The 26796-nt window shown below is 41.9% G+C and overlaps 2 protein-coding genes across 3 annotated transcripts in view; both read left to right on the top strand.

The window, feature by feature from the left end:
- The window catches only part of LOC124230555 (uncharacterized protein C10orf95-like), a 52257-nt gene extending 32869 nt beyond the window's left edge, over nt 1-19388 (top strand). Inside the window, exon 2 of the mRNA XM_046646715.1 lies at nt 19189-19388. Coding sequence (XP_046502671.1) covers nt 19189-19388 — 200 coding nt within the window. The remainder of the gene's footprint in view (nt 1-19188) is intronic.
- Nucleotides 19267-26796, top strand: part of GNPTAB (N-acetylglucosamine-1-phosphate transferase subunits alpha and beta) — a 75879-nt gene continuing 68349 nt past the window's right edge. Inside the window, exon 1 of one of the 2 annotated variants that reach the window (XM_046646166.1) lies at nt 19267-19609. In XM_046646166.1, coding sequence (XP_046502122.1) covers nt 19493-19609 — 117 coding nt within the window. In that variant the 5' untranslated portion in view covers nt 19267-19492. The remainder of the gene's footprint in view (nt 19610-26796) is intronic. The other variant, XM_046646167.1, reaches the window with a different exon arrangement.

Consider the following 26796-nt stretch of genomic DNA (forward strand, 5'->3'; position numbering starts at 1 on the left):
TCCAGGGAACGCTTGATGTGTCTGGACACGTTTTTGGTAGTTACAGTTTTGGGCAGGGAATTGCTACTGGCATGTCAGGAGTAGAGGCCAGGAATGTTGCTAAACATTCTACATTCTACAATGCTAAACATTCTAAACATTCTTCAAGGCACTCCTCACACACAACAAAGAATTATCCATCACAAAATATTAATTGTGCTGAGGTTAAGAAACTATGGATTAGGCAAAGATTTCTTAAGACAGATGCAAAAAATGTGAACCATCAAAGAAAAAAATTGATAAATTGCACTTCATCAAAATTTTTAAAGCTCTTTCTCTTTGAAAAGACACTATTAAGAAATGAAAAGACAAGTCATAGACTAGGAGATAATATTTGCAACACACATATATGAGAAAGGACTTGTATCCAAAACTCAATAACAAAAAAATAACCAATTTTAAAAGGGGCAAAGGCTTTTTAAAAAACATTTATTTATTTATTTATTTTGCTGAGGAAGACTGGCCCTGAGCTAACATCTGTGACCATTTTCCTCTATTTTATGTGGGACACCTACCAAAGCATGGCCTGAGAAGTGGTGCTTAGGTCTGCACCAGGGATCCAGGCGGGAGAACCCCAGGCCAACAAAGCGGAACGTGCGAAATTAACCGCTGCGCCACCAGGCTAGCCCCAGGCAAAGGTTTTGAACAAACACTTTACTAAAGAAAGTATACAGGTGGCAAATAAGCACATGAAAAGACTCTCAACATCGTTAGTCTATAAGGAAATGCAAATTGAAACCACTGTGGGATATTACCACATATCCAGTAGAATTCCAAGTGCTGGTGAAAATATGAAGGAACTAGAAGTGTTTTACACTGTTGATTGGAGTACAATGGTAGACACACTCTGGAAAACAGTTTGGCAATATCATATAAAGTGCAATGTACACTTACCATATGATACAGCAATCTCACTCCTCTGAATTTATGCAAAGAAAAAAGAATAAGCCCACACAAAGACCCATCCACAAATGTTCAGAGCGGCTTTATTTATAATAGCTATAATAAAATAGCTTTCTTTATTCTAACTAAAAACAACTCAAATGTTCACCAACTGATAAACAGATGAACAAATTGTGGTATAAGCACACAGTGGAAAACTACTGAGCAATAAAGATGAAATAACTACTGACAGATGAAACAACACGAATGTGCTTAAAAGCACAAAAAGACACAACAAGCTACTTATTGTATGAGTCCATTCATATGACATTCTAGAAAAGGTAAAACTGTGGGTACAAAAAACAGATCAGTGGTATCCACAGGCTGGGGGTAAAAGAAGGAACTGACCTCATGGGGGATCAGAATTAGCCACCCCAACATGTGTCTCTTTGGTTGGCTTGAATATTTTTAAGCACAAAAGACTCAGAAAGAAACTTTGACCTTCCCCCTAAATGCATAAAAGAATTTAAGATAGAAGACCTGTCTCAGGAGGGAGCTATCACCATAGATAACTCTACTCGTGGTAGACAGGAAAGCTCTAGCAAGGCCCATTTTCATAGAAGTTCTCTCTGTGGTCCCATTGTCTATAGATGGCCCAGCCAACGTTTGTTTACCAAACATTTGCTTTTCCATCTCCATGTGAATTGCCTTCCTCCCCTTTGAAGTCCTGAACCCCTACCTCCAACATCTCCTTTGTCTTTAGCTGAAAATGGTATTTAAGGGGGTGACTTTAGCCATTTTGGTGATTATTCAGTTTTCCTGGGTTTCTCCCAGGTATACACATTGTTAAATTTGTTTGATTTCCTCTCGTTATTCTGTCTCATGCCAATTTCTTAGACCAGCCAGGAGAAACTAGAGAGTAGAGGAATAGTTCTTCCTCCTCTACAGCCTCAAAGGGACATGAGGGAACTTTTTTGGGTGATGGAATAGTTCTCTATCTTGATTGTAGTGATGGTGACACAAATGCACACTGTTGTCAAAATTTGTTGCAGCATACATTTTAAAAGGGGAGTTTTATTTCACGTAAATTATACTCAATAGGCGTGACTTAAAAAAAAAAAATGAAGAACACCCTTACCATTGGCTTAATTCAAAATCGTTACACATATTAAAGTCACAGACTGACTGACATTTAGTGATGAAAAGGAGCTTCGAAGTCTATGAAACTGCTACACTCATATATATTATAGACTAGGAGGTAGGGGGCAAACAGTTGCTCCATATCAGTAGTAATTATGGAAATGCAAATTGAAACACCAATGATGTTTCTCAGATTCACCAAGTACCCACCTCAGGGCCTTTGCACCTGCTGCCTAAAATAGTCCCAGATTTTCACAGGGCTCCCTTTCACTTCATTCACATCTGTGCTTAAAAGTCACATAAAAAGACCCTTCCTGATGGAATCCCTAATTCCATCATTCTCTAGTTCCTTATTCTGCTTTATTTTTCTTCATCACACTTATCACCACCTACCACTATACTGTATATTAACTTGCTCATTTCTTTATTATCTGCCTATCCTTAGTGATTATATGCTCAAAAGGGAAAGAGTTTTGCCTTTATTGCTCATTCACCATCTCTTGGGCCCAGCACAGTGATTGAAACAGAATAGGTATTCAATGAATATTTGTTAAATAATTAAACAAATAATAAAGAAATGAATGAATAGATGAGAAATGATTTTATATAATTTCTTTCACCAGATGGGTAAAACATAAAAAAGTGTTGTGAGAGACAGAAGAAATTTGGTAGTCTCATATTCTCTTGGAGGAGTACTTATTGGTACAACATTTTTGGAGGGCAGTTAACCAATATCTACCAAAATTAAACTATGCATATCTTTTGACTCAACAAGTCTATTTCTAGAACCTATTTGACAAAAAATATTTATATACATCCACAAAGATTTAAGAACAAGGATCTTCACTGCATCATTGAATATAACAGTGAAACGTATTTTAAAAGTAAGGGAATCATTAAATACACTGCATTAAATTAATTGTGTGGAATATTATGCACCTGTAAAAAAGAATAGAGTAGACTATGTATTATTAACATGGAGCATGCAGTAGAGGCGATAATGTAATGGTGCAGCCTATGGACTCTGGAGCTAGGCTGCCTGGGTTTTTACCTCAGCTCTGTCATTTACTAGCTTTGTGATCTTGGGCAAGTTACTTAATTTCTCTGTGTCTCAGTCTCATCATTTACCAAATGAAGATTACAGTTGATCTTGCTTTATAGGGTTAGTTTAGTTAATATATTTAAAATACAACAGTGACAGGGATACAGCAGACACACAATAAATACTAGACTTTATTGTTATAGTGTTAGAATAAGGATAATTATTTTGTTGTTATAATATTGTTTTGTTATACTACTACTAATTATTATTATCTTCATTATTTCTGAGGAAAGAGTTTCAAAAGCTCTGTTCGACTAAGCTCTATGATTTGGGGACCGCAATTGTTTTGCTCATCAGTATAACCCCAGGGCCAGCCCCGTGGCTGAGTCATTAAGTTCGTGTGCTCTGCTTCAGCGGCCCAGGGTTTCACTGGTTTGGATCCTGGGTGTGGACATGACACTGCTCGTCAGGCCACGCTGAAGCAGCATCCCACATGCCACAACTAGAAGGACTCACAACTAAAAATATGCAACTATGTATTGGGGGGGCGGATTTGGGGAGAAAAAGCAGAAAAAAAAAAAAGAAGATTGGCAACAGTTGTTAGCTCAGGTGCCAATCTTTAAAAAAAATAAATAAATAAAATAACCCTAGGGTCTAACAAAATACCTGGCACAGAGTCAACTCTCAATAAAAAATATCCACTTGTTGAATAAATGAGGATACATTTATAAGGCAAGCTCTAGATCAATCCGTATAAGGTGATTTTTTTTTTTTAAAGATTTTATTTTTTCCTTTTTCTCCCCAAAGCCCCCCGGTAGATAGTTGTGTATTCTTCGTTGTGGGTTCCTCTAGTTGTGGCATGTGGGACGCTGCCTCAGCGTGGTCTGACGAGCAGTGCCATGTCCGCGCCCAGGATTCGAACCAATGAAACACTGGGCCGCCTGCAGCGGAGCGCGCGAGCTCAACCACTCGGCCACGGGGCCAGCCCCCGTATAAGGTGATTTTTTAAAAACAAGTTAGTGGTGAAAGTGTTTACAGATGATGTATACTGACCTCTGTGACTTACTCTGAAATGCATCAGAAAAAAAGATAGATTGATAAAAGGGAATTGGCATAGATGTTTGAATAGATACGTGAAAAAGCATATAAGGCAACAAGTTAAAAGTAGAATCTAGTGGTAGGTATAGGAGTGTTTTACTGTACTATTCTTTCAACGTTTCTGTAGAAGTGAAAAAAGGTTCTGTGTGCGCATGTGTGTGTGTGTGTGTGTTCATATTCAGCATGGAAGAGATCTTCCAGGCTTTTTCAGCAGGAATGCTAGTGACATTCCAAGTGGAACAATGTGCTATCATGTGGGACCCTCCTGGGCGTTCCAGAGTCGTTAACCTCTGAGCACTATACCCTACTGACGACAGAGCTCCCCAGTCACTGTAACGACCCCAAATGCCCTCACACATTTCCAAATGCCTGACTGTTGAGAAACAGAATCCATAGCAAACTGGTAACGGGGATTATTTCTCTGCAGTTTCTTCTAAGAGGAGGAAGGGGTAAGGGTGAGGAAGGGGAAAATTATTTGTATTGTACTTTTCACTAAAAATGCTTAAAATTTTTAAAAAATGATTAACTCTGCCAAAAATAATTGTCTGGGAGAATATATCATGTTGCTAACAATGCTTACCCATGGGGAGGGGCAGCAGGGACTCGGAGGGAAGGAAGTCTTAACTTCTTACTTTGTACACTTTTACTGTCTTTATTTTTATGAGTATGAATTATTTTGGAACAATAAAATTTAAAGATCAATTTGCAAAAGAAAAAACCAAGGTGAAACACTTACAGAGAAAAGAAATAACAGGAAGAGCTATAGGAGATATCGTCTCCTTTGGCTTGTTCTGTACTAAGGCCATAATAATTTCATAATAAGAAAACTAAACTTTCATTAAAAACAAAAAGAATATTAAAATTCATAGAAATATTGAATGAAAGTAAATATTTGCTAAGCAGACAGACACTTTTGATTCCCAACCATATTTATTAGAAATTATCTGCACAGAAAGTAATTCATTGATAATTTTTCACCAGAAAGAGGACAGTTCATCTAACAGTTTCAGTTCTTATCATACTTTTGTTACTATGATCACTGAAACCTCAGTAATGTGGTTGCTGGAATTGGGCCAGGTTTGGAAATTATCATTGTGGATACTGCCACGTAGTGGTGAAACTTGTTGACTATTTGTTGTCAAAATTTTCTTTTTTGAGGAAGATTAGCCCTGAGCTAACTACCGCCAGTCCTCCTCTTTTTTGCTGAGGAAGCCTGGCCCTGAGCTAACATCCATGCCCATCTTCCTCCACTTTATATGTGGGACGCCTACCACAGCAGGGCATGCCAAGCGGTGCCATGTCCACATCTGGGATCTGAACCGGTGAACCCCAGGCCGCCGAGAAGCGGAACATGCACACTTAACCACTGCACCACCAGGCGGGCCCCATGTTGTCAAATCTGTAATTTGACAAGGGATTTAGGCGAGTTTTAGGCCCATGTCTAAATCATTCATAGATTCATTTTACAAACATTTGCTGAGTCTCTGACCTTAAAGAAAACTGATGGGCATGAAGAGGCTTTGAAGAAGTGTGAGGAACAGACCCTGCACTAAAAATGCTTACAATCTTGTTCAGCAGACAAGCACACACTTGAGAATGTCGATAAAATCATGATGCAATGTCGTGGACCATAAAACCAAAAAATGGAATTTCACCTTCATAGAGGCTCTTAACAGTCATCCAGTTTAACTGTATGAAGTGGTTAATGAGGGATAGAGAATTTATTAGCAGAAGAGATCACAGACTGAGGTTTGGAGTGTTTTCTGAGGTTCCAGCCTGGGAGACTGGGAGAGTAATGGAACCATTGACAGAGGAACAGAAGTAAAAACAGGGAGATGATTTAGGCACGAAGATGATGAGATCTGTTTTAGACACTGAATGTGAAGGAACGATAGGACATTACACTTGCTATTCTCTATTTACTCCCAGATTCATTCCTATACCCTTTACCGACACTCCGAATGGCTTTATCCAACCTCTCCTAGCCTCTGGTTTCAACCAATGGAATAAAATGTAGAAAGAGAAAAGCAGAGGGTAGAGGTCTAATCTATGTGGACTGGACCACTCAGAGAGGGGAGGAGGAGGGCTATTACCCAAAAAGGGAGTTATCAAAACTCCTTGAGAAGAATCAGCAGAGTATTGTGTCCTGAGCACCAAAGTAATGTCACTGACTAATTACCCCGAGAAACTCAAGGGAGGTTTCGGAAGCATTCTCCCAATTGTTTTTTTGGTTCTTTTTGTTGTTGTTAAGAGATGCAATCTCCTACCGCCCTGAACCAGACCAAGCCCCGCTACAATACCTGCCCGGATGAGCCGAGAGATGCCAACTGAGCCTGCACAAGCGAATACTCACCTCTCCTTTTTGAATATTCATGGCCCATCTGAAATAAAAGGTCCCTGCTTTCTCGTGCTTGGGGACAGCCACGACTTTGGAAATGATTCCACGTGGGCTCCTATTTGCTGCAAATAAACTCTATCTTGTGTGACAACTACTTCTGGTGGAGAGTCTGATTTTCACTCGCCAGGAGGGAACACACTTTGGCTCAGTAACAGTAAGACATTTCAAGAAGGGGTTATTGAAGACACTATCAAGTGCTGCAGAAGAGTCAAGGAGAGATGCATAAAAAAATACTACTCAGCTTTTTAGGATTCATTATTTCAGTGGTAGTTCATATTTCAGAGGGAAGTTTTTTTTTTTACTCAACAAATTGAAAGCTTTTAATATCATATTTTACAAATAGAGTAGTAATAGATTTCTACAAAATGGGCATAAAAATTTAATACCACAGGAAAGCTTTATAAAGTTCTTATTCTATTTAAGGGAAACCACCTAGTTCTTAGAAACAATTGATTCTAGAAAAAAACAAACAAACAACTCTTTAGTATAATGAGCAACCAATTTAAAAATATTAATATAAATTCATTTTGTTTCATTATAGTATGTAAGGCTGTATTGATGATTGATGAGATAGAAGCCAAATATAGAAATTTATAACTCTGATAAAGAATCCACTAAATTTAAAAATAGGTAATTTCCATCCTGACATTAGAGGGTGATTTTAATAGGAGTAAGGGTAGAAATCAAGTTGCCAAAGGTTAAGGAGGGAACCCAATTTAAAAATGGGTAAAGGGTTTGAGTAGAAATTTCACCAAAGACAATATACAAATGGCTAATAAGGATCTGAAAAGATGCTAACATCATTAGTTACCAGGGAAATGCAAGGAAATGCAAATCAAAACTATACTGAGTGAGGGGCTGGCCCATGGCCGAGTGGTTAAGTTCGCGTGCTTTGCTTTGGTGGCCCAGGGTTTCACCGGTTCAAATCCTGGGTGTGGACATGGCACTGCTCGTCAGGCCATGCTGGGGGGGCATCCCACATGCCACAACTAGAAGGACCCACAACTAAAAATACACACCTATGTACCAGGGGACTTTGGGAGAAAAAAAGGAAAAATAAAATCTTTAAAAATAAATAAATAAATTAAATTAAATTAAAAAAAAAACTATACGGAGTGACTATAATTAAAATGATAGTACCAAGTGTTGGAGAGGAGGAGAAGAAACTGGAACCCTCCTGAATTGCTGGTGGGCAGGTAAAATGGTATAATCACTTCAGAAAACGGTTTGGCAGTTTCTTAAAAAATTAACTAGGGGCCGGCCTGGTGGTATAGTGGTTAAGTTCGTGCACTCTGCTTCAGCGACCCAGGGTTCACTGGTTTGGATCCTGGGTGTCAACTTACCACTTATCAAGCCATGCTGTGGCAGGTGTCCCACATATAAAGTAGAGGAAGGTGGGCACGGATGTTAGCTCAGGGCTAATCTTCCTCAAAAAAAAAAAAAAAGATTAAAAAAAGTTAACTAGGGGGCTGGCCCCGTGGCCAAGTGGTTAAGTTCACGTGCTCCACTTTGGTGGCCCAGGGTTTCGGTGGTTCGGATCCTTGGTGTGGATGTGGCACCGCTCATCAAGCCATGCTGAGGTGGCGTCCCACATGCCACAACTAGAAGGACTCACAACTAAAAGTATACTACTATCTACTGGGGGGAATTTGGGGAGAAAAAGCAAAAAAAAAAAAAGAGAGATTGGCAAGTTGTTAGCTCAGCTGCCAATCTTTAAAAAAATTAAAAAAAAACTTAACTAAACTTACTATATAACCCAGTAGTTCCATTCCTTCATATTTACCCAAGAGAAATGCAAACATAAGTCTACTCAAAGACATGTATGTTACTGTTCATGACAGCACTATACATAAGAGCCCCAAACTGGAAACAATTCAAATATCCATCAACCAGTGAACGGATAAACAAAATGTGGTAGGCATACAATGGAGTACTACTCAGCAATGAAAAGGAAAGAATTTCTGATACATGCTACAACATGGATGAAGATGGACTTCAAAAACATCATGCTAAGAGGTAGAAGCCAGACACAAAAAACAAGATACCATAGATACTGTATGATTCCATTCCATTTTCTAGAAATGTCTAGAAAAGACAAATTCAGAGAAATAGAGAAATAGAAAGCAACTCTGTGGTTGCCTAGGGCTGGAGGTAGGAGTGGGGATTAATTGCAAACAGGTACAAGAGAACTTTTAGAGTAATGGAAATATTCTAAATTCTAATTCTGGATTATAGTGATGGTTGAACCACTCTACAAACTTACTAAATCATTGTTGACCTAAATAGGTCAATTTTTATGATATGTAAATTATGCCTCAATAAATCTGGTTTCTTAAAAAAGTTAAATAGGGAATATTTAAGGAAATGGAGGAAAAAGAATTAAGGCAATAAATGGAAATAGAAACAAAAATATTCCATGATTGCTCAGCAGACACAGGTTTTGAACCATGACTTTTTGCTTATTTAATCTTATTTGAGAAAAATTGGTCTTAATACAAAAGCACGTTTCTACCTTACCTAGGAGAAAATTCTCAAAATTAATTAGCAGTGAACCTGCACATTGTAAACCGAAAATAAAGCCAACGAGAAGGAATTTACCTGTTGAATTTAGATCAATATGAAGAGAGATGGGAGACACAATGAGCCTAGTCCCACCTATCTCAATTGTGACTTTAAGGCCACTGCTTCAAACTAAGAACTCAGAGTCTATCAGCCTTAGAAAGGAAGAGAGCTGTCCACATTGTAAGGGAACTTAGAACGTAGCTTCTAGAATTTTTTTCGTTTGACACGTACCTCACCACAGTGGAGTAATTGAGAGAAACCTGTAGCTCGTTCATACTTGATGACAGAAGAAAAGACAAAAGAAAATCTACTGTTCTTCTTCATGAGCTTCCCTCTATTCACGCTTTTAGTCAGAGGCATCAGTTATATCCATCGTCTATTGTGACATTTGCACTTTAGATAAACGAACTCTGGAAGCTGGTGACCTTAACTATATTAGTTGGCAGCACTAGGATTTATACTGTTTCCTTAAGATTGGTTACAGTGACCATAATAAATTTAGACCATTGCTACAGCATTGCAACAAAATATCAGAGTACCCTTTACAGTCTTCTAGAAGGCAGACTGTGCAAGATGCAAGTCTTCCTATTTAATTATGCACCTAACATTGCAATGAGTGATATATTAGTGTTTACGGATAATTAACCATACATGTTGAGTGCTCATTACTTTGGCCCTAAGGAGGAGAAAACTAAAAGCCAATAAGAAAAATCATGGAGATCAGAAAGTTTCAAAGGCTTGGAGATCAGGAAATTGATCCAACTTTCAAACATAAGGGTAAGAGTTAGCTTTTGCAAATAGGGAGATTCTGCAAAGTATATCATGGTGCTTGCTATTGATCCTGGGAAATATTTGGAACCTATAGTTCAATGGATGGCTTGTGAGACCTTAAACAGGGCAGAAATTAGTAGCCAGGATAGACAGAGAGCGCGAGCGGGAGAGATAGGGAATATGCATTCCCTTTGAGCAACCTGAAACTTTCACAGAAATTGACCATGTACTAGGCAAGAAAGGAAGCCTCAATGAATTCCAAATAGTAAATATCACACAAAGAACGTTCTCTTACCTTGTCTTGGTCAGATTAATTATTTGTAGACTAAAGAATCCATTCATTAATTTAAGCAGAAAGGAATTCAGTTGGTTCACCCATGAACCATTAGGAGGGCTGAACAAAGAGATTTGAGGTTGAATTAAGGAAAAGCTCCCAAAACCTCAGCTGAACTGAGCTGCCGCCTCTGCCATGGTCAGGAAGAGCAGGACCAGGACATCTTTACAGAGGCAGGAAGCCACTTTCAGCAGTGCTGCCTTCAGAACCACAGCACATCTGCATGGACTCACGAGCAAAAACGGTGTCCTTTGCCCTGCCTCTCTCCCTACGTCACTCCCAGATTAAAACCTTCTGTAAATTCATCTGATTAGGAGAATCTAAATCACATATGGAACCCTAGTTTCGGGGATGTGCCAGTTATCAATTGTCACCTCTCAGCTCCAAATTTACCCGCTTGGAATCTGCTGTGAACGGACTGGACTCATTTCTCCTTTGTAGTGATTGTGATGTTAAGCTTTGCCAGTAGAGGGCGTTGGAGGGATACTGATTCCGGTGTGTGGTTTTTGCTTTTTCTTCCACCTGCTGCATGGTAGGTTAGTGTACTAGTATGTGAGGACATCAGTAGTGCCCTGCATGGGTCATGCACTCTCAGAGAGCACAGTTACCACCCTGGCCTAGACCTGGAACCACCTTGATGCAGTTCCCCTGATATGGACACACTTTGCCCAGACCAGGCACCCACAGATGAGCCCCAACTCCCAATGGGCACCTGCATTTTATGCCAACATTTATGGGATGCAATAAAATTAGTACTTAGAGGGAATTTTATAGTTGTTTTTTGTGTGTGTGGTTTTTGGGTTTTTTTTTTCTTTTTTTGCTGAGGAAGATCAGCCCTAAGCTAACATCTATGCCAAACTTCCTCTACTCTCTATGTGGGTCTGTTCCCAATCTTCCTCTTTTTGTATGTGAGCCACTGCCACAGAATGGCCACTGACAGATGAGTGGTGTAGGTCAGTGTCTGGGAACTGAACCTGGGCTGCTGAAGTAGACTGTGTCAAACTTAACCACTATGCCCTGGGGCTGGCCCCCGAAATTAATAGGGTTTTTTGTGTGTGAAGAAGATTGGCCCTGAGCTAACACCTGTTGCCAACTTTCTTATTTGCTTGAGAAGGATTATCCCTGGCTAACATCCATGCCAATCTTCCTCTATTTTGTATGTGGGATGCTGCCACAACATGGCTTGATGACAGGTGTGTAGGTTCATGCCCGGGATCCAAACCTGTGAACTCTGGGCTGCTGAAGTGGAGCGCCCAAACTTAACCACTGTGTCACAGGGCCAGCCCCTGGAAGTTTATAGTTTTGAAACATTCATAAAAAGCAATAAAAAAATTGAGCTAAGTATTAAATTTGAGAAATTAGTTCAAGAGCAACAGAGCAAATTCAGAGAATAAGAGGAAAGGAGATTACAAAGATAAAGCCACAATCAATGAAGAGAAAACAACAGAAATTATAGACAGGATGAGCCAAAGAGTAAGCAAAAAAATTATTTAGGAAACAGCTGAGAAGATAAAAAGAAGTAATACACAAAACGAAACAAACACTCGGAGAGTAAATAACGATAAACATAATGGAAAGTTTAAAACCTGGATGAGTTGAGTACATTTCTGGAAATCCCCCATACCAAAACGATCTAGGTCCAGACAGTTCTTGAGGGAGTTTTACCTCAAAATTTAGGTTTGTTCTCCATAACATTCTAGTTTCCTTTAATAACACATTGCAATTCAATCCATCAAAGCTTTAATAGTTGCCAACACTATATTTGGTATTTTTATCAGTGCAAAATATATTCATTCATATAATAAAATTTTTACCAGTTGGCTACTATCAGCAATGCACAATGTTAAGAGTGGGGGTATAGTTATGAATAAGGTAGGCAAGTCTCTTGACTTTATGATGCTATATTCCACAGAGGAAATATACCAAAAAAACCCTACAAGTAAACATCAAATAAATAGAACAAAGTATGGTTACGTTTATGTGAAAATTATGTGCATTTCTTTATATATCCACAATGTATTTGAATTCACAAAAAAATAAACAGTGGGCCATGTTATGTTTTGGCTCTTGAAATTCAATCAGAAGCAGTTAAATTTCTTTCTTTCCTTTTTTTTTTGCTGAGGAAGATTTGCCCTGAGCTAACATCTGTTCCCAATATTCCTCTTTTTGTATGTGAGCCACCACCACAACATGGCCACTGACAGAGGAATAGTGTAAGCCCATGCCCTAGAACTGAACCTGGGCTACTGAAGCAGAGCGCACTGGACTTAACCACTGGGCCACGAGTTCTGGCCCACCATTAAATTTCTGAATAATTTTGTTTCATTTACTATTTTTCAAAAAATTAAAAGCTGTCCTGGCTTTCTTTCTTTAGAAGAAAGAAAGAAAAGGATGAGGTCGCTTACAGCAGGCATATGTTTCATGAACACACACTCTACATCCTGAAAGGAGGGAGGGGACAAAATCAAAATACGGTTCCTGGCAACAAGCACGTTTTTCAAGCTTAAAGCTTAAAAGTACAAGCATTTCACAATGTCAACATTTTATCTCTTTACCTTGAATAAAGCAAGCTAAATATAGACTTATCAGGAGTTATTTTAACTTTCCTTAATCTGCTAGTTATAGTTCTTTGTTCAAGTTCAATTTTCTTATAAGCCCAAAGTAAGGCCTTCCAAGTTCACCATCTCTGTGTACAACCTCTATGTTTCATATGCCCAGGGCAAAAGAGCCCTCTTTGTGCAGGATTGTTTACTCTTATTGCTCATTTTCATCAAGTCTGAACAAAAAGAGACTCACAGACGGTGGATGTTTTAGGGCCCAATGCATAAAGGCATTCTCCTCATCTCCTGAGTTTTGAACCAACTGAGAAAGCCATGGAAGGTACAGACAGGTGGAGAACAAAGCGCCAGCTTTAGTACTGATAAAGTTAACTGGAGAACGTTGTTTTACCTCTGTGGACAAGGGGGCAGCCAGTACTTCATCCCTGGATGAGACAGACTTCCTAGGCCCTGGCCAGGCCTGGGCTCAGAGACTACATGCTGGGCAGACAGTGGATCAGAACTCCCGTCTCTGGCAGACCAGCTCAATTCCTTTCAACCCCACTGGTCAGGTACATTCCTCTTTTCCTGGGGTGAGGGGTGGCAAGAGAGGCCAAGAGTGTTAAAATGTTGAAAGAAAAAAGTACCTCTTGAAATGAGATATAGTCATTGCAAACCTCTTGAGACCTAAGCCTTCTGGCTTTATTCCATCATGTGGTACTGCCCCAACCCCTCTTCTACTGGAAGGCCACCTGAAGGCACACTTCCATTCAACTCTTTGCCTCAGTGGGCAATGAACAGTTCTGAGGATCTCTTGTAGCGTTCTAACCAATTCTGATAAGATTCAGCCCACCTCAGGATTTATCCCCTGGGAGCAAGGCACTTGGAAGTGCACAGGAATGGGGATGGAAAGAATAAATCTTGCTTCACCAGTCTTGCTTTGTTTTCAGTCTCAACAAAATCCAAGCTGTTAGCCAACAGTCTGTCTGTTGCTTTAATTCGGGCATCACCTACTCTGTACCAGGCAGGTAAGCTCACTGAGGCGGGTAACATAACTGGGTGACTCAGGCCGGATGTCACACATACATATAAAAATATCTTCATTTCTAAACACACACAAAACCCTCTCCCCCTTTGACTTGAATCACGTGTCTCTCTCTGCCTTCCATTTACCACTTTTGATGAAGATGTGTATGCAAAGAGATATTTCTCACCTGTGAAATAAATTACAGTGCAAGTGCTATGATAAATGTCAACTGACCCTAAGCCTCCAGGTTGGGGAGATGAAGCCGAGTGACGGGAACCATGGTGAAGTGCCTGTACCCAGTGGGCAGGCAGTCCCCACTCAGCCACAGCTGGTTGTTGTCATGTGGAAATGTGGTTTTGGTATGATCAGATTTTTCCATTTATTCAGAACAAACTAGAATTTAGGATCAGGATTTGTCAGTAAACTCTCACAATTTTAAAATAGTTTTTAAAACTTGCTGGCCAAATAAAAAGGATCTGCAGGCCATAGGTTTATCATTTGTGACTGACTTACCTTTAAATTACTCTTCTTTATGCCCTAGCAAAAGATTAAGCTTTTTTTTTTTTTTTTTAAATCAGAGACATTTTTTTCCCTTTCCCCAAAGCCCCAGTGCATGGTTGTACATCCTAGTTGTAAGTTGTTCTAGTTCTTCTGTGTGAGCTGCTGCCACAGCATGGCAACTGACAGACGGGTGATGTGGTTCCGTGACCGGGAAATGAACCCAGGCCACTGAAGCGGTGAGAGTGCCAGACTTTAGTCACTAGGCCATCACGGCTGGCTCCAGAGAAACTTATATTGTATTTACAGTTTTCTTCTTAATGTTAAAAAAAAAACTATTGGGAAAAGAACATATTGAAAAGAAAAAATACTTTGCTCGATTTTGTTATGAATCTTGTAGTTAGAAAATTGAAAAAGTGCACTAATAAAAAGAATATAGTAATTTTTTTTTTCCTGAGGAAGATTTGCCCTGAGCTAACATCTGTGGCCAGTCTTTCTCTTTTTGTACATGAGCCACTGCCACAGCATGGCCACTGACAAATGAGCAGTGTAGGTCTGTGCCTGGAAACCTGACCCAGGCCACCAAAGCGGGATGTGCTGAACTTCACCACTAGGCCACTGGGGCTGTCCCTAGTGATTCTTTACTTCTCTAATATTTTGGGAATAAGGTGATTGATCTATTTCTGTAAACTTCATAGTTTACCAGAGCTTAATATATTAACCTCCAATTTTTCCTATTACCAGTAATTACTCCATTTTGGAAAGATATCTAAAATATGTGTCACATGCCTGCTCCTTCTCTGTTGTCCCCCATCTAGAGAATCAACACCTTCATGCACTTAGCTGTCCATGCCAAATTTTTGAGTCACAATTGATACCTTGCCCCTACCACAGCAGGTCAATCACCAAGTCCTGGCAGTTCAATTTACTAAATATACGCAGAGTTCTGTTCCTTGACATTGTTCTCACCCACCTCTAAGCCACTGTCACCCCTTACCTGGACTCTCCAGTAGCCTCCCACTTAGGGTGTTAGAGTTAGCAAATAAAAACATCGGATGCCCAGCAAAATTTCAATTTCAGATAAGTAGCAAATAATTTTTTTAGCATAAGTCTTAAATATTGAAGGAGATATACTTACACTAAAAAAAAAAATTATTCACTGTTTATCTGAAATTCAAAGTTAACTGGGTGTTCTGCATTTTATCTGGCAACTCTACTCCTACCAGTCTCACTTCAACTCCTTGGGTCCTCTCCAATCCATTTTCCACACCACAGTTATGATGATTCTTTTTTTTTTTTTTAAAGATTGGCACCTGAGCTAACATCCGTTGCCAATCTTCTTCTTCTCTTTTCTTCTTCTCCCCAAAGCCCCCCAGTACATAGTTGTATATTCTCGTTGTAGGTCCTCCTGGCTCTGCTATGTGGGACGCTGCTTCAGCATGGCTTGATGAGCAGTGCCATGTCCACGCCCAGGATCTAAACCAGCAAAACCCCGGGCCACTGAAGCAGAGCACACGAACTTAAGCACTCAGCCACAGGGCCGGCCCCATGATGATTCTCAAAATTCCTATTTGATTATGCCACTTTTCAGTTTTCACCAAAATTCTCAATTATCTTTAGGATTAAGTCCTTTATTCTTTTTTTTTTTTTTTTTTTTTTGGTGAGGAAGATGGGCCCTGAGCTAACACCTGTTGCCAATCCTCCTGTTTTTGCTTGAGGAAGATTAGCCCCTGAGCTAACATCTGTGCCAATCTTCCTCTATTTTGTACGTGGGTCACCACCACAGCATGGCTTGATGAGTTGTGTAGATCCACGCCTAGGATCCAAACCTGTGAACCTGGGCTGCCAAAGTGCAGCACGCTGAACTTAACTACTATGCCACTGGGCTGGCCCTTCAAGTCCTTTATTTATTCTTAATATGGCCTTCAAGGCCCTGCCAACCTCTCCAGCTCCATCTCATTGCACCTGCAGCCCCTCTTGCCTTAGATTAGAGCCTTCAGCATGCCAGCCCTACGTGGAATGTACTTCCCTTCCTGCTCATCCCATCCATGCTTAGTCCTTAAGCCTTGGCTTCAGCATCACTTCCTCCAGGAAGCACTCCCTGATCTCCCAGGCTAGGTTAGTTCCCCTCACAATACTAACTCAATACTTACTTGCCCCTCTAGAGTGTAAATTCCAGGACAGCAGGGAGTATGTATTCCTAGGTCATTCCTCTGGGTACCTAGGTCATTACTAGTTAGCCTCAGTGCTTGGTAAAATGCCCGGCACAGAGTGTTCATTTATAAATGATGAATAAACACTATACATAACTTGACTTTTCTCAAAGATTGGGTTCAGCACTACATGAGCTGTTATCCTATTGTTCTGAGAGATACTGCTGCTTCCGCTGCATCTCTCCGCTCTTGCCTCATCTGCATTATTCCTCCCAAGACAGTTATACTTTTTGAACCAGTTTGACTCTTTTTTTTAATGTGGTTTTTCTTTCATTTTTCCTCAAGATTGTCTGTTGACAATCGCTTCTTGCTTGGGGGAAGGACAGGAAAGGGAACTCCTGATTTGTTTTTTTCTCTCTGCTATTGACTGAGAACCCAGATAACAGAAGTTCTCAGAATAATATTTACCAGATTTTGAAAGAGAGACTGAAAGATTCTCCTAAAAGCAAAACTCCTACGTTTCAGTGGGTTACTGACAATCTTTTCGCTTTCTTGTTTTTTTCTGGCTCTTTTATGTTGCCAGATACAAGATTTCCAGATAATCAAGAGGCCACTGTATTTCTTCCACTGTTCAGATACTGGGAATTTACAATCCTTTCCACAAACTTCATACTGCTAGATTAATCTTCGTGAAGGGCATATTTCATCAGTTCATTCTGCCGAAAGCCTCATTGCTTATAGAAAAAGTTAAATATTGTTTTCTTAACTTTTCCCAGTGCTTAAAATGTCCCAGACGCTTAAACACTTTCATGCATTATTTTCCTGAACCTTCCTAATAACTCTGTAAGGTAGCTACGACAGGTGTATTGCATTACACCCACACTTATTTTACTCAAGTTCAACCATATGGCTCAGGAGAGAGGGAGAGAGTGAGCAAGAGCGAGTTCTCTAGAGCAAAGCACTATGACAATACTCCTGACACCCTTGGGGCTTCTGGTTGGAGCATAAAGAGATAGAAAAAAGTTTTAAGGGTAACTTGCATTAGAGCAAAGCACAGGCTGGGCCAGGACTAGGAGAGCAAGGCACTTGCCTTGGGAACAAAATTTAAGAGAAAACCCAAAACTCACTAAAGAAGATCAATAATATTTTAATGCAATATTTTAAAAGACCAAAATTAATGCAAAATATACATGAAGAATAAAATATTAGAATTTTAAATAGAGGCAGAATCTAACCCTGCACTTGCTGGACTCACCTCCCCCTGATCCCAGCCCTGTTCCAGAGCCTAAGGAACAGGTTCAAATCTCAGTTCTGTCATTTTCTGGTTGTGTGATATTTGACAGTTTTTTAACCTCTTTGTCTCTCGGTTTCTTCACCTGTAGAATGGGGATAATAATGGTATTTACTTCACAAAGTTGTTGTGAGGAGTAGATGAGCCCAGCACACAGTAGATACTAAGTAAATGTTGGCTATCACTTTTGGGGAAACAAACGTCCTAAGAGTCCTGTTGAGTCCTGATGGTTTTATATCTGTTGTCATGATTGAAAAGACCTCAGAACTGTAGAAGTGTCTTGTACAACAGCCACAATCTCTGTCATGTATGCATAGCATGTATCAGCTTCTCCTGAAGAAGGATTAAAAGAATTGACTGAAAAGTAGGGGCCTGCCTGGTGGCCCACCGGTTAAGTGCGCATATTCTGCTTCCAAGTCTGGGGCTTCGGATCCCAGGTGCAGACCTACACACCACTGGTCAAGCCATGCTGTGGCAGGTATCCCACATATAGAGTAGAAGAAGATGGGCATGGATGTTAACTCAGGGGCAGTCTTCCTCAGCAAAAAAAAGAGGATTGGTGGCAGATGTTAGCTCAGGGCTAATCTTCCTCAAGAAAAAAAAAGAATTGACTGAAAAGTATGAACACCTCACCTTGGATTGGAGGGAAGTTAATCTCTTTTGCAAGTCTGTTAATTCCGCCTAACCATCAAGCAGAGGGTGTATATTCTGAGTATTTCTTGAAGCTGATTTTGAAGATAATTTAAAAATTGGTCTGAATGATGACAACATTGGGGAAGTGTATTCTTTCCCAGGGTGACTAAATTTAAGACAAAAATCATATTAACAAGGGGATATGGGGAGGAAAAAAACTCTCAAATAAGAAGCGCCGAGGGGAAGCCCTCCTAGAAACCACCCGGTGCCAAAGTAGAACTAACTGACCACCCCTGCGTTGGTTCCCCTCCGGCACACCGGATGATTTCTATCCCAGAATAACTTTTTTGTACTTAGTGGTTTATGAGTTTATCTCCCCAACTCGACTCTCCGGGAACAGTGGCCAGGTCTAGTTCATTTTCGAATACCCGACACCAAGCACTACGTCAGGCACCGGACACTAAACACATGTTTAACAAACAAATGCATCGATGAATATTGGTTTTGGCACATTTAGCCCAAAGGTTACCTCTTTCAAACAATATGGTGAGGGAGAGGGGAAAGGAGCCCCGCACGGCATTTCCTCTTAGCGCGGTGAGAAATCATAGTTTCCCAATTATTGTCCGCGCAGAGAGGGTTTTGTGCACAGAAGGGTTTACAGCATCTTAGCGCCGTCTGCGGCCTGCGCAACCAAGTCCGCGGATCCGAGCCGAGCCCGACGGCCCGCCGCGCACGCGCAGACGGGGAGGGCGTGCGCCTGCCCTCCGCCCCTCCGCCCTCCAGGTGGCGCTGGCGGCGCCGCCGCCGCCGCCGCCACCGCCTCTTGGGCCAGACCCAGGCGGCGCTGGCCGCCTCGTGGGCCGCGGGTCCGCCTCCGCCGCGCGGAGGGCGTGGGTTCCCGGCTCCCGGAAGCGGCGGCCGCGGCGCGGAGCCGAGCGGCGTCGGTCCCCGGGGCTGCAATGCGCGGCGGCCGGAGGCTGTGAGCTGAGCGCGGCGGCCCGGCCGGGGCCGCTGATCGGCGGCGTGTTGCGGCGGCGGCGCCGGCGGCTCCGGCTCCTCGGGGCGTGGCGTGGCGGCGGCCGGGGTGATGCTGCTCAAGCTCCTACAGCGACAGACCTATACCTGCCTGTCCCACAGGTATGGGCTCTACGTCTGTTTCGTGGGCGTCGTTGTCACCATCGTGTCCGCCTTCCAGTTCGGAGAGGTGAGTAGCGGCGCGCGGGCCCCGGTGCGGGCGCCGGGAGCCCGTACGACCCCGCGGCACCCTGAGCCCCTGTCCTCGCCGAGCCGCGGGGCGCCCCGAGCCCTGGCGCGCTTCTGTCCTGCCTCAGCATCCTCCCTGCAGCCCGGGGACAGGTCCAGAGCCCGGCCTTGCCCTGGGGGCGCCGAGAGTTCGATCTCCTCCCCGGGCCCCGCTTTCAGTCCCTGGGGTCGAGATCTCATGCTTCCGACGGTTTGGGGGCATAGGCCCTCGTTCTGCAGGTTCCCTTTCCCTCCAGGTGCCTTCTACAGGGTCCCCAAGTCATTTGACTTTCCCCCTCAGGCCTTGTTCTCCTCTGCGAAGCCCCTGCCGGGACCTAGGCTTTATGTCTCTTCCCCTTCCTAAACTCTCATTCCCTGGCGCTCCTACAGTTTTCCTCCTCAGGTGTCCCCCTCCTAATCTTTTCACCTTGACAGAGGCCCTTTATCTTCTTAATCCCGTTCCTTCTCCATTTTCAAAACTTTTGTCCAAGAGGTCTGTGTTTCTTTGCATGCGAATTTGCAGTGGGGAGAGTGTATTGGCCCAAAACTTAAAGGACTTATGTGTGAAAGGGGATTTTCTTTTTTTTTCACTTTTGCTGTGTTATTTGGGACAGCTGTACATCCTCACTTAGTCCATAGAGGATCTATTGGTAGAAGTGCACACGCTGATAAGAGAGATTTCTTGGCAGTTGCAGACACTTTTCCCTGTCCCGAGATCAGCTGAGGCTAGGGCCCCATCATGTGACCAGGACAAGGGCACCCGACCTCTTGGGAGCCAGCACAAGCCCTATGTGTCATGTGATATGCTAGTAATTTAGACCCCAGATCACACAAGCCTGGCCTTTCTTGATCTGCTTTTAGTTAATATACAGTAAAGTGGTTTCGTTAGACGGTTAACTCTTAAGAGGGGCCAAGCAACAGGTTTGGGAGGGTGGAAGCACCCAGGTTTAATAGATTTTGTGCCCCTCTGGATGTATACTTTCAACATTGTCTTAAATAAAATACCTCTTTGATTTAGGTTGGATAGTTGTGTCAGTATTGACAGCCTAATATGGTTTTTTTAATCATAAACGTGTGCAGAGACAAGAGAACACCACTTTAAAAATTGCGTCTATAGCGACTGGGAGATAAGCTATATTTCAAGTTGTTTGAAATCTATCTCCTTGTTTTAATCTTTTAAAATTTTTTGTAGGCGGTTGTAAAGGTTTTCAAATTAACAGGATGGGTTTTAGAAATGCCACGGTATACATTTGCTTGAAGTCTGTACCCGTGCTGGATTGTAAGCTCCATAAGAGAGGGTGTTGTCTGTTTACTGTACCCCTGGCCCAAGCACAGCGCCGGGTCCTGCCAGAGTGTGCAGTCTAAATATTTGTTTAATGAATGAATAAATTGTATGGCATTATTTCTAAGTGTACGCTTTTAGTAGTTCTTGGTTCTAGGAGCTAGAATAAAGTGAGTCTTAAAAGTAAGGGTGAGAAAGTGCCCCGGACTTGTAAGTGTGGAATATGTATATAATATTATACCACCTGCTGTTCTGTGTTTCATGTGTTGCAACATAATATAGTGAATGCATCCATGCATAGCTAAGTGCCTCATTGCTGAAAGAAGTTTTTTGTGGGCTTGAGTAATTTTAGGTTAGCTGTTTAACACCCCTGCAGTGTGAAGCTGACTTAAAGGCTTCAGTTGTTGTAATTTTTCATTTCATGTATTCCACGCCTGGTTATTTATTTACCAAAAGAAAGACATTTGTCAATCTTGACGTGGCCACAGGTCTTAAAGTTTGGAACAGACAGAAGAAATGCGAGGGCAAGAATGCCAACAGGTGGCACAGGAGGTGGAGATATCTGGCTCCATGCCACTAATTTGTTGCCTGTAGTTAATTTCTACAGCACGGTGGAAAAGAGGAGCCGCAAGATTAGGCAGATCTGGGTTTGAATGCTGGTGCCAGTATTAATGATCATGACAATAGCTAATGCATAGGGCTTACCAGCTGCCAGGCACTCTCTTAACTGCTTTACATATATTAACTCATTTAATCCTCACAACATCGCGCTTGGGAGATGGGTACTATTGTTCTCCCCATTTTACAGGTGATGAAACTGAGGCACTTGCACAAGTTAATCCAGCCAGAGTTCATGGCAGAGCTGGGTTTCAAACCAAGGCAGTTATATCTCCAGAGAGGTACTCTTAAGCACATCTCTTTATGGTCTCTCAAACAGCCTGGGCTGTCCTTTGTATGATCTTAGAAAGGATACTAAACCTCTCTGAACGTCAGCTTCCTCATCTTTAAAATGGAGGCAAGAATACTTTCCTTGCAGAGCTGATGGTGAGGATTAGCACCTTGCCGGGTTCCTTGCACCTAACAGACTCTCATTAAATGATAGTAACTACTGCTGGTATTATTATTACCAACTATTTTATGCCTTTAGTCCTTATTTTGAAATAAACTCTTGAAATAGAATACTTGCATCATACAGTTAATATTACCAACTTGTTAATAACTTTACTAATTGCAATGAATAAAAGGACTGAGAAGATCATTGTTAGCTGAGAATTCCTTAGTATCTTTTTCCTCCTCTCAGTATAAGTGGCATTGGCTGCTACGTTTTGATAAGCTATTTGTATGCTCATCCAAATTTTGAGAAAGAAAATTGGAATTGGGGGAGGGAAGTGTTATAAAAACATTTAATTTTCTTTTAAGTCAAGCCAAGTACTTTCTGGAGAACCCTTGGGAACTATGATCAAACAAAAGCAGAGCTGGATCCTAACCCATTGGGAAGGCCCTCAGGATGGGGACTAATGGCCGTGACTAAAGTGTGTTGCGTTGGGGTGCGGGTGGCAGGGAGGAGCTTGTCTATTGTAAACCATTTGACTTGGGTGAGTCATGTGACCTCTGGGAGCCTCAGTTTCTTCATCTACAAATGAGGGCACTAGATTGACCATGCTCTTATAATCCTTTTTTAGCTCAGAAACTTTTAATTTTAAATATGTGTCCTCTGTTGACATGATGTAGACTTTAAAACACTTGCTTTTGAAGTAAAAATTTATTATTTCAGGGCCATCATTATTTAGTTGAGCCATTTATGTTCAAATCCCAATCCCTTATCCGAAACTTCTGGAACTTCTGAATTACCTTATAATTAAACATCAGTATCTTTTACAGTGAAATATATGACTGTTCACACAGGAACATATGTGAGGAACATAAAGACTATAAATAACTTCAAGTCAGTTTAAGTTTTGCCACCAAGTGAGTTCAGGTCAGGTCAAGTTTTGCTGCCAAATAAGATATGAAAAGATCTTCACTGTTGAGAGCTGTTTGGATTTCAGGATTGTAGATCATTGGTTTGTGTGTATGTGTGTATCTGTGTGCTTGTGTGTGTGGGGTGTTTATATAAAATATATCACTTCCTTACATGCACTAAGTATGGAAACAAATATTCAAAATTAACTGCAATGAAGAAATCTGATAAGTTCAGATAGAATCTCCCCATACCGGGTAGTCACTGCCCCCTGCCCTCCTGGCTCCCTTTAGCTCATTGGCCTCTACCTCCATTTTGGATTAGTGAGATATTATTGTTCAGTGAAAAAGAAGATTGAAAACTGGGCCCAGCTCAAGTTATTTTTGCCTTGGTGACCAGTTTCTCATACTGGGCCAAGTTCAAGAAAGAAATTAGTTACCATGTTTGTATTTGATTAGTTCACTCATTGGGCAGATGTTTTAAAGGCAAGTGTTTTAAAGTCTACATCATGTCAACAGAGGACAAATATTTAAAATTAAAAGTTTCTGAGCTAAAAAAGGATTATAAGAGCATGGTCAATCTAGTGCCCTCATTTGTAGATGAAGAAACTGAGGCTCCCAGAGGTCACATGACTCACCCAAGTCAAATGGTTTACAATAGACAAGCTCCTCCCTGCCACCCGCACCCCAACGCAACACACTTTAGTCACGGCCATTAGTCCCCATCCTGAGGGCCTTCCCAATGGGTTAGGATCCAGCTCTGCTTTTGTTTGATCATAGTTCCCAAGGGTTCTCCAGAAAGTACTTGGCTTGACTTAAAAGAAAATTAAATGTTTTTATAACACTTCCCTCCCCCAATTCCAATTTTCTATTTTGAGTGTGTTCTTTGCCAAGGCAGGTAATAGGTGAAGCCAGAGACCTGGCCTAAGAGTTGGGAGACAGCCTCTGGCCTGGTTTGAGCTCCAACATAAACTGTGATCCTCAGTGTTTCCCAAACTTATTCCCAGCTACCTCCTGCCACTCTGTTTTACATAGGTGTCTTTTGTGGGTGGGAAACCTTTCATTGTTAAAAATATATTCTTAGCACCTAAAAAGTGCTTGGTCCCCAGTAGGTGCCAAATAAATACTTGACGGATGGATGACTGAATGAATTGGCATGATCTTAACCAACATCCCTTAAAGCTCCTTTCCAGTAAAGGTATGTTTTCTACTCTGATGCATACCATCTGTAGTTACCTTTCATTTCTCAGACGTGATTGGTCTGTTTTTTTTCGTATGATAGAAGCTGTCATCAGAGATAGAAAGAATTCTAGTTCATCCTTGGCGATCTTTGTCTAGTTAAATTAAAGCCATGATGTACATATGAGTAACAATAGAAGGGAGTGAGTAATTGAATGCCTGAGTAGGCACACAGTAATTGCTTAGAAAATCAGAGGGAGGGAAGAAAATTATGGGTTGAAACATCCTAGAGGAAGGTGAGACTTTTACAAGGAGGCAGGAGCTTTTCTTTTTGATTTATTATTGGTTTAAAATTGCTGCTGGTATTAGTCAGCAGCACTTGGTTGCAAGTGACAGAACACCCCCCCAGACCTGGCTTAAGAAGAAAAGGTAGGTTTTTTGCTTGTATCTTTGAAAAATATAAGGTGAAACTCCTGGCGGGGTTGGATCAAAGTGCTCAAATGATGTCATCAGGGCTCTCTTTTTGTCCCTGTTCTCCAGTTCTCTTGGTTTAGTTCTCAGGCAGGCTCTCCCCATATGGGAGCTAAGATTGCTGCCAGCAGCTCAAGCTTCTAGTCCGCCAGTTTCATAACCTCAGCAAATAGAGACCTTCTGTTTCTCATTGGTGCCAGCTAGACCTGGGGTGGCTTGCCTCCCGGGGAATGAGTGCCCTTATTAACCACTTGGATCATCCCCAGAGCTAGAGTTGTGGGAGGGCTCAGGCTCAACTGAACCACGTGGACGAGAGAGGTTCCCCCGAGGAAAATTACAAGGCTGTTATCAAAAGGGCCTGAGCAACAGATGTCCTAGACACTGTCTGAGTCAAAACCTATTTCCTTTCATTGGCCTTGACATTGACATGATGATTGATAGCTGTTAGTCCTTCACCTTGTTCTAGAGGGTGTAAAAGTGGATTCTATCCATTTTTAATATCTTGTTAATTACTCTTAATCTGTGAAACTTGTATTCTTGGGTGGGTGTATTCATAGGAGTTTTCTTAGACACAGTTCATGTGCTCTCATAAATCTTTCAATATGTATCTTTAATGTGGTGATTGGATAATTGTATTTGGTTTCACTTACTCTTGGGGTCTAAATGTTGTTTATCTTGTTAATGAAATTTGGCATATTGTGAGAGAAAAGACTTAACCTGACCTTTGGCAGCCCCTGGCACTCCGTGAGTTTGGAAGTTCTCACTCCCTCTTCTTCAGGGACACCACCCTCCCTTTTCTCCCTGCCCACTCACTGTTCCTTCTCAGTCATAAATGCTGGGATTCCCCAGGCTTGGCTCCTCGGCCTCTCTTCTTATATGTGGGAGATGTCATGTTTCAGACCCCCATCCAGACTTTTGTGACTCCCTGATCTCCAGCTGCTTTGACAACAAGCTTCAGATCCACACTTCCTTCTAGCTGTCTGCAGCACATACTTGCCACCGCCCCCCCCCCCGCCCAATGACAGAGGGTGCTCATTCATCATGGTACTGGCCCTTTGTATCAGCTTGTAAGGTTAGCTCTGCCTCTGCCTCCGCCTCCGGATGAAAACTCTGGTGGGCCGAAGCCTTCTCCTGTCACACCTAGGTAATAAAAAGTCCTGAGGTCACTTCAGATTACAAAACATAACGTCAATTCAAAATTAAAGCCTTCAATCTCACGTCAGAACAGAACGCTGAGCCTGTTGGAAGTTGAAGCTTCCTGCCTCCCCCGCTCAGGCGTGCTCCAGCTGAAAGCCTGCAGTCAAGGAAGGGAGTTTGGGTGCCGTGGGCTGCTTCTCTCTTTCCTCATCCGAAGCTCCGCTTTTTCCTCTGTAACCTGTCCTGACCCCTCCTGGGTTGGAGCACCTGGAAGAAGGAAAGAAAATGCGGGTAGCAAGTTCTTCCTAAACAGGTGCTGGAGCTCGCTGAGATTTGCAGGTGTTGGAGTTTTCTCTTGAGCGCTTCGAGCGTGTCCTGGACCCCATCAGTTCAAAGTGTGGGCTGTGTATGCTGATTCCAGCATAGCGGCAACCTCCCCCTTGTCCTCAGAGCAGTTAGCCGACCAGCCCTTCATATTTCTCAGTGTGAGACAGATGTGGTGTCCACCCAATTGGATGGACCCAAAGTGAGCTCTCTTGGTAATCCCTTGAGCCCTTTTCCAGGGTTTGAGGTAATGGGAAAGAGATTTCCCCCCTCGCCTGTAGACGAGGTGGAGCAGGATTCACAGGATCCCAGCAGCTTCCAAAAACCCTCCTCTGGACCTTTCTACTGTGTTTTGGTTTTTCAACCCCCTCCATAGGAAACTTCACATCTTGATTAACACTGCACTTTGGAGTGTGATATCTGGTGTTTTGATGTTTCAGAAGAAACTTTTGTTTCTACCTGCACAGCTTCTCAGTGCAGTTAATTGAGCTTGCCCAGGAGATGAAATGTATTTGCCGTTCCTGTACTCAGCATCCTGAGCACAAAGACATTATCTTTCTTATCTTGGAGTCCTGGTGCCCCAGCAGAGCACTTGAGTCATTCATTCAGTTAGTAAATATTTGTCGAGCCCTGTGCCAGGCCTCTGGGCATACAGCAGTGAACAAAGCAGATGTGTTTCTCCAGAGAAGGAGTTTGTATTCTGGTTGTACAGTCAGACATTAAATGCTACTTAATTACAATTGTGAGAAATGCTCCAAAGGAGAGGGTGTTGTGCAAGAGACCAGCAGTGTCTGGTC

Source organism: Equus quagga, chromosome 19 (assembly GCF_021613505.1).
Source record: "Equus quagga isolate Etosha38 chromosome 19, UCLA_HA_Equagga_1.0, whole genome shotgun sequence".
Classification (NCBI taxonomy): Eukaryota; Metazoa; Chordata; class Mammalia; order Perissodactyla; family Equidae; genus Equus; species Equus quagga.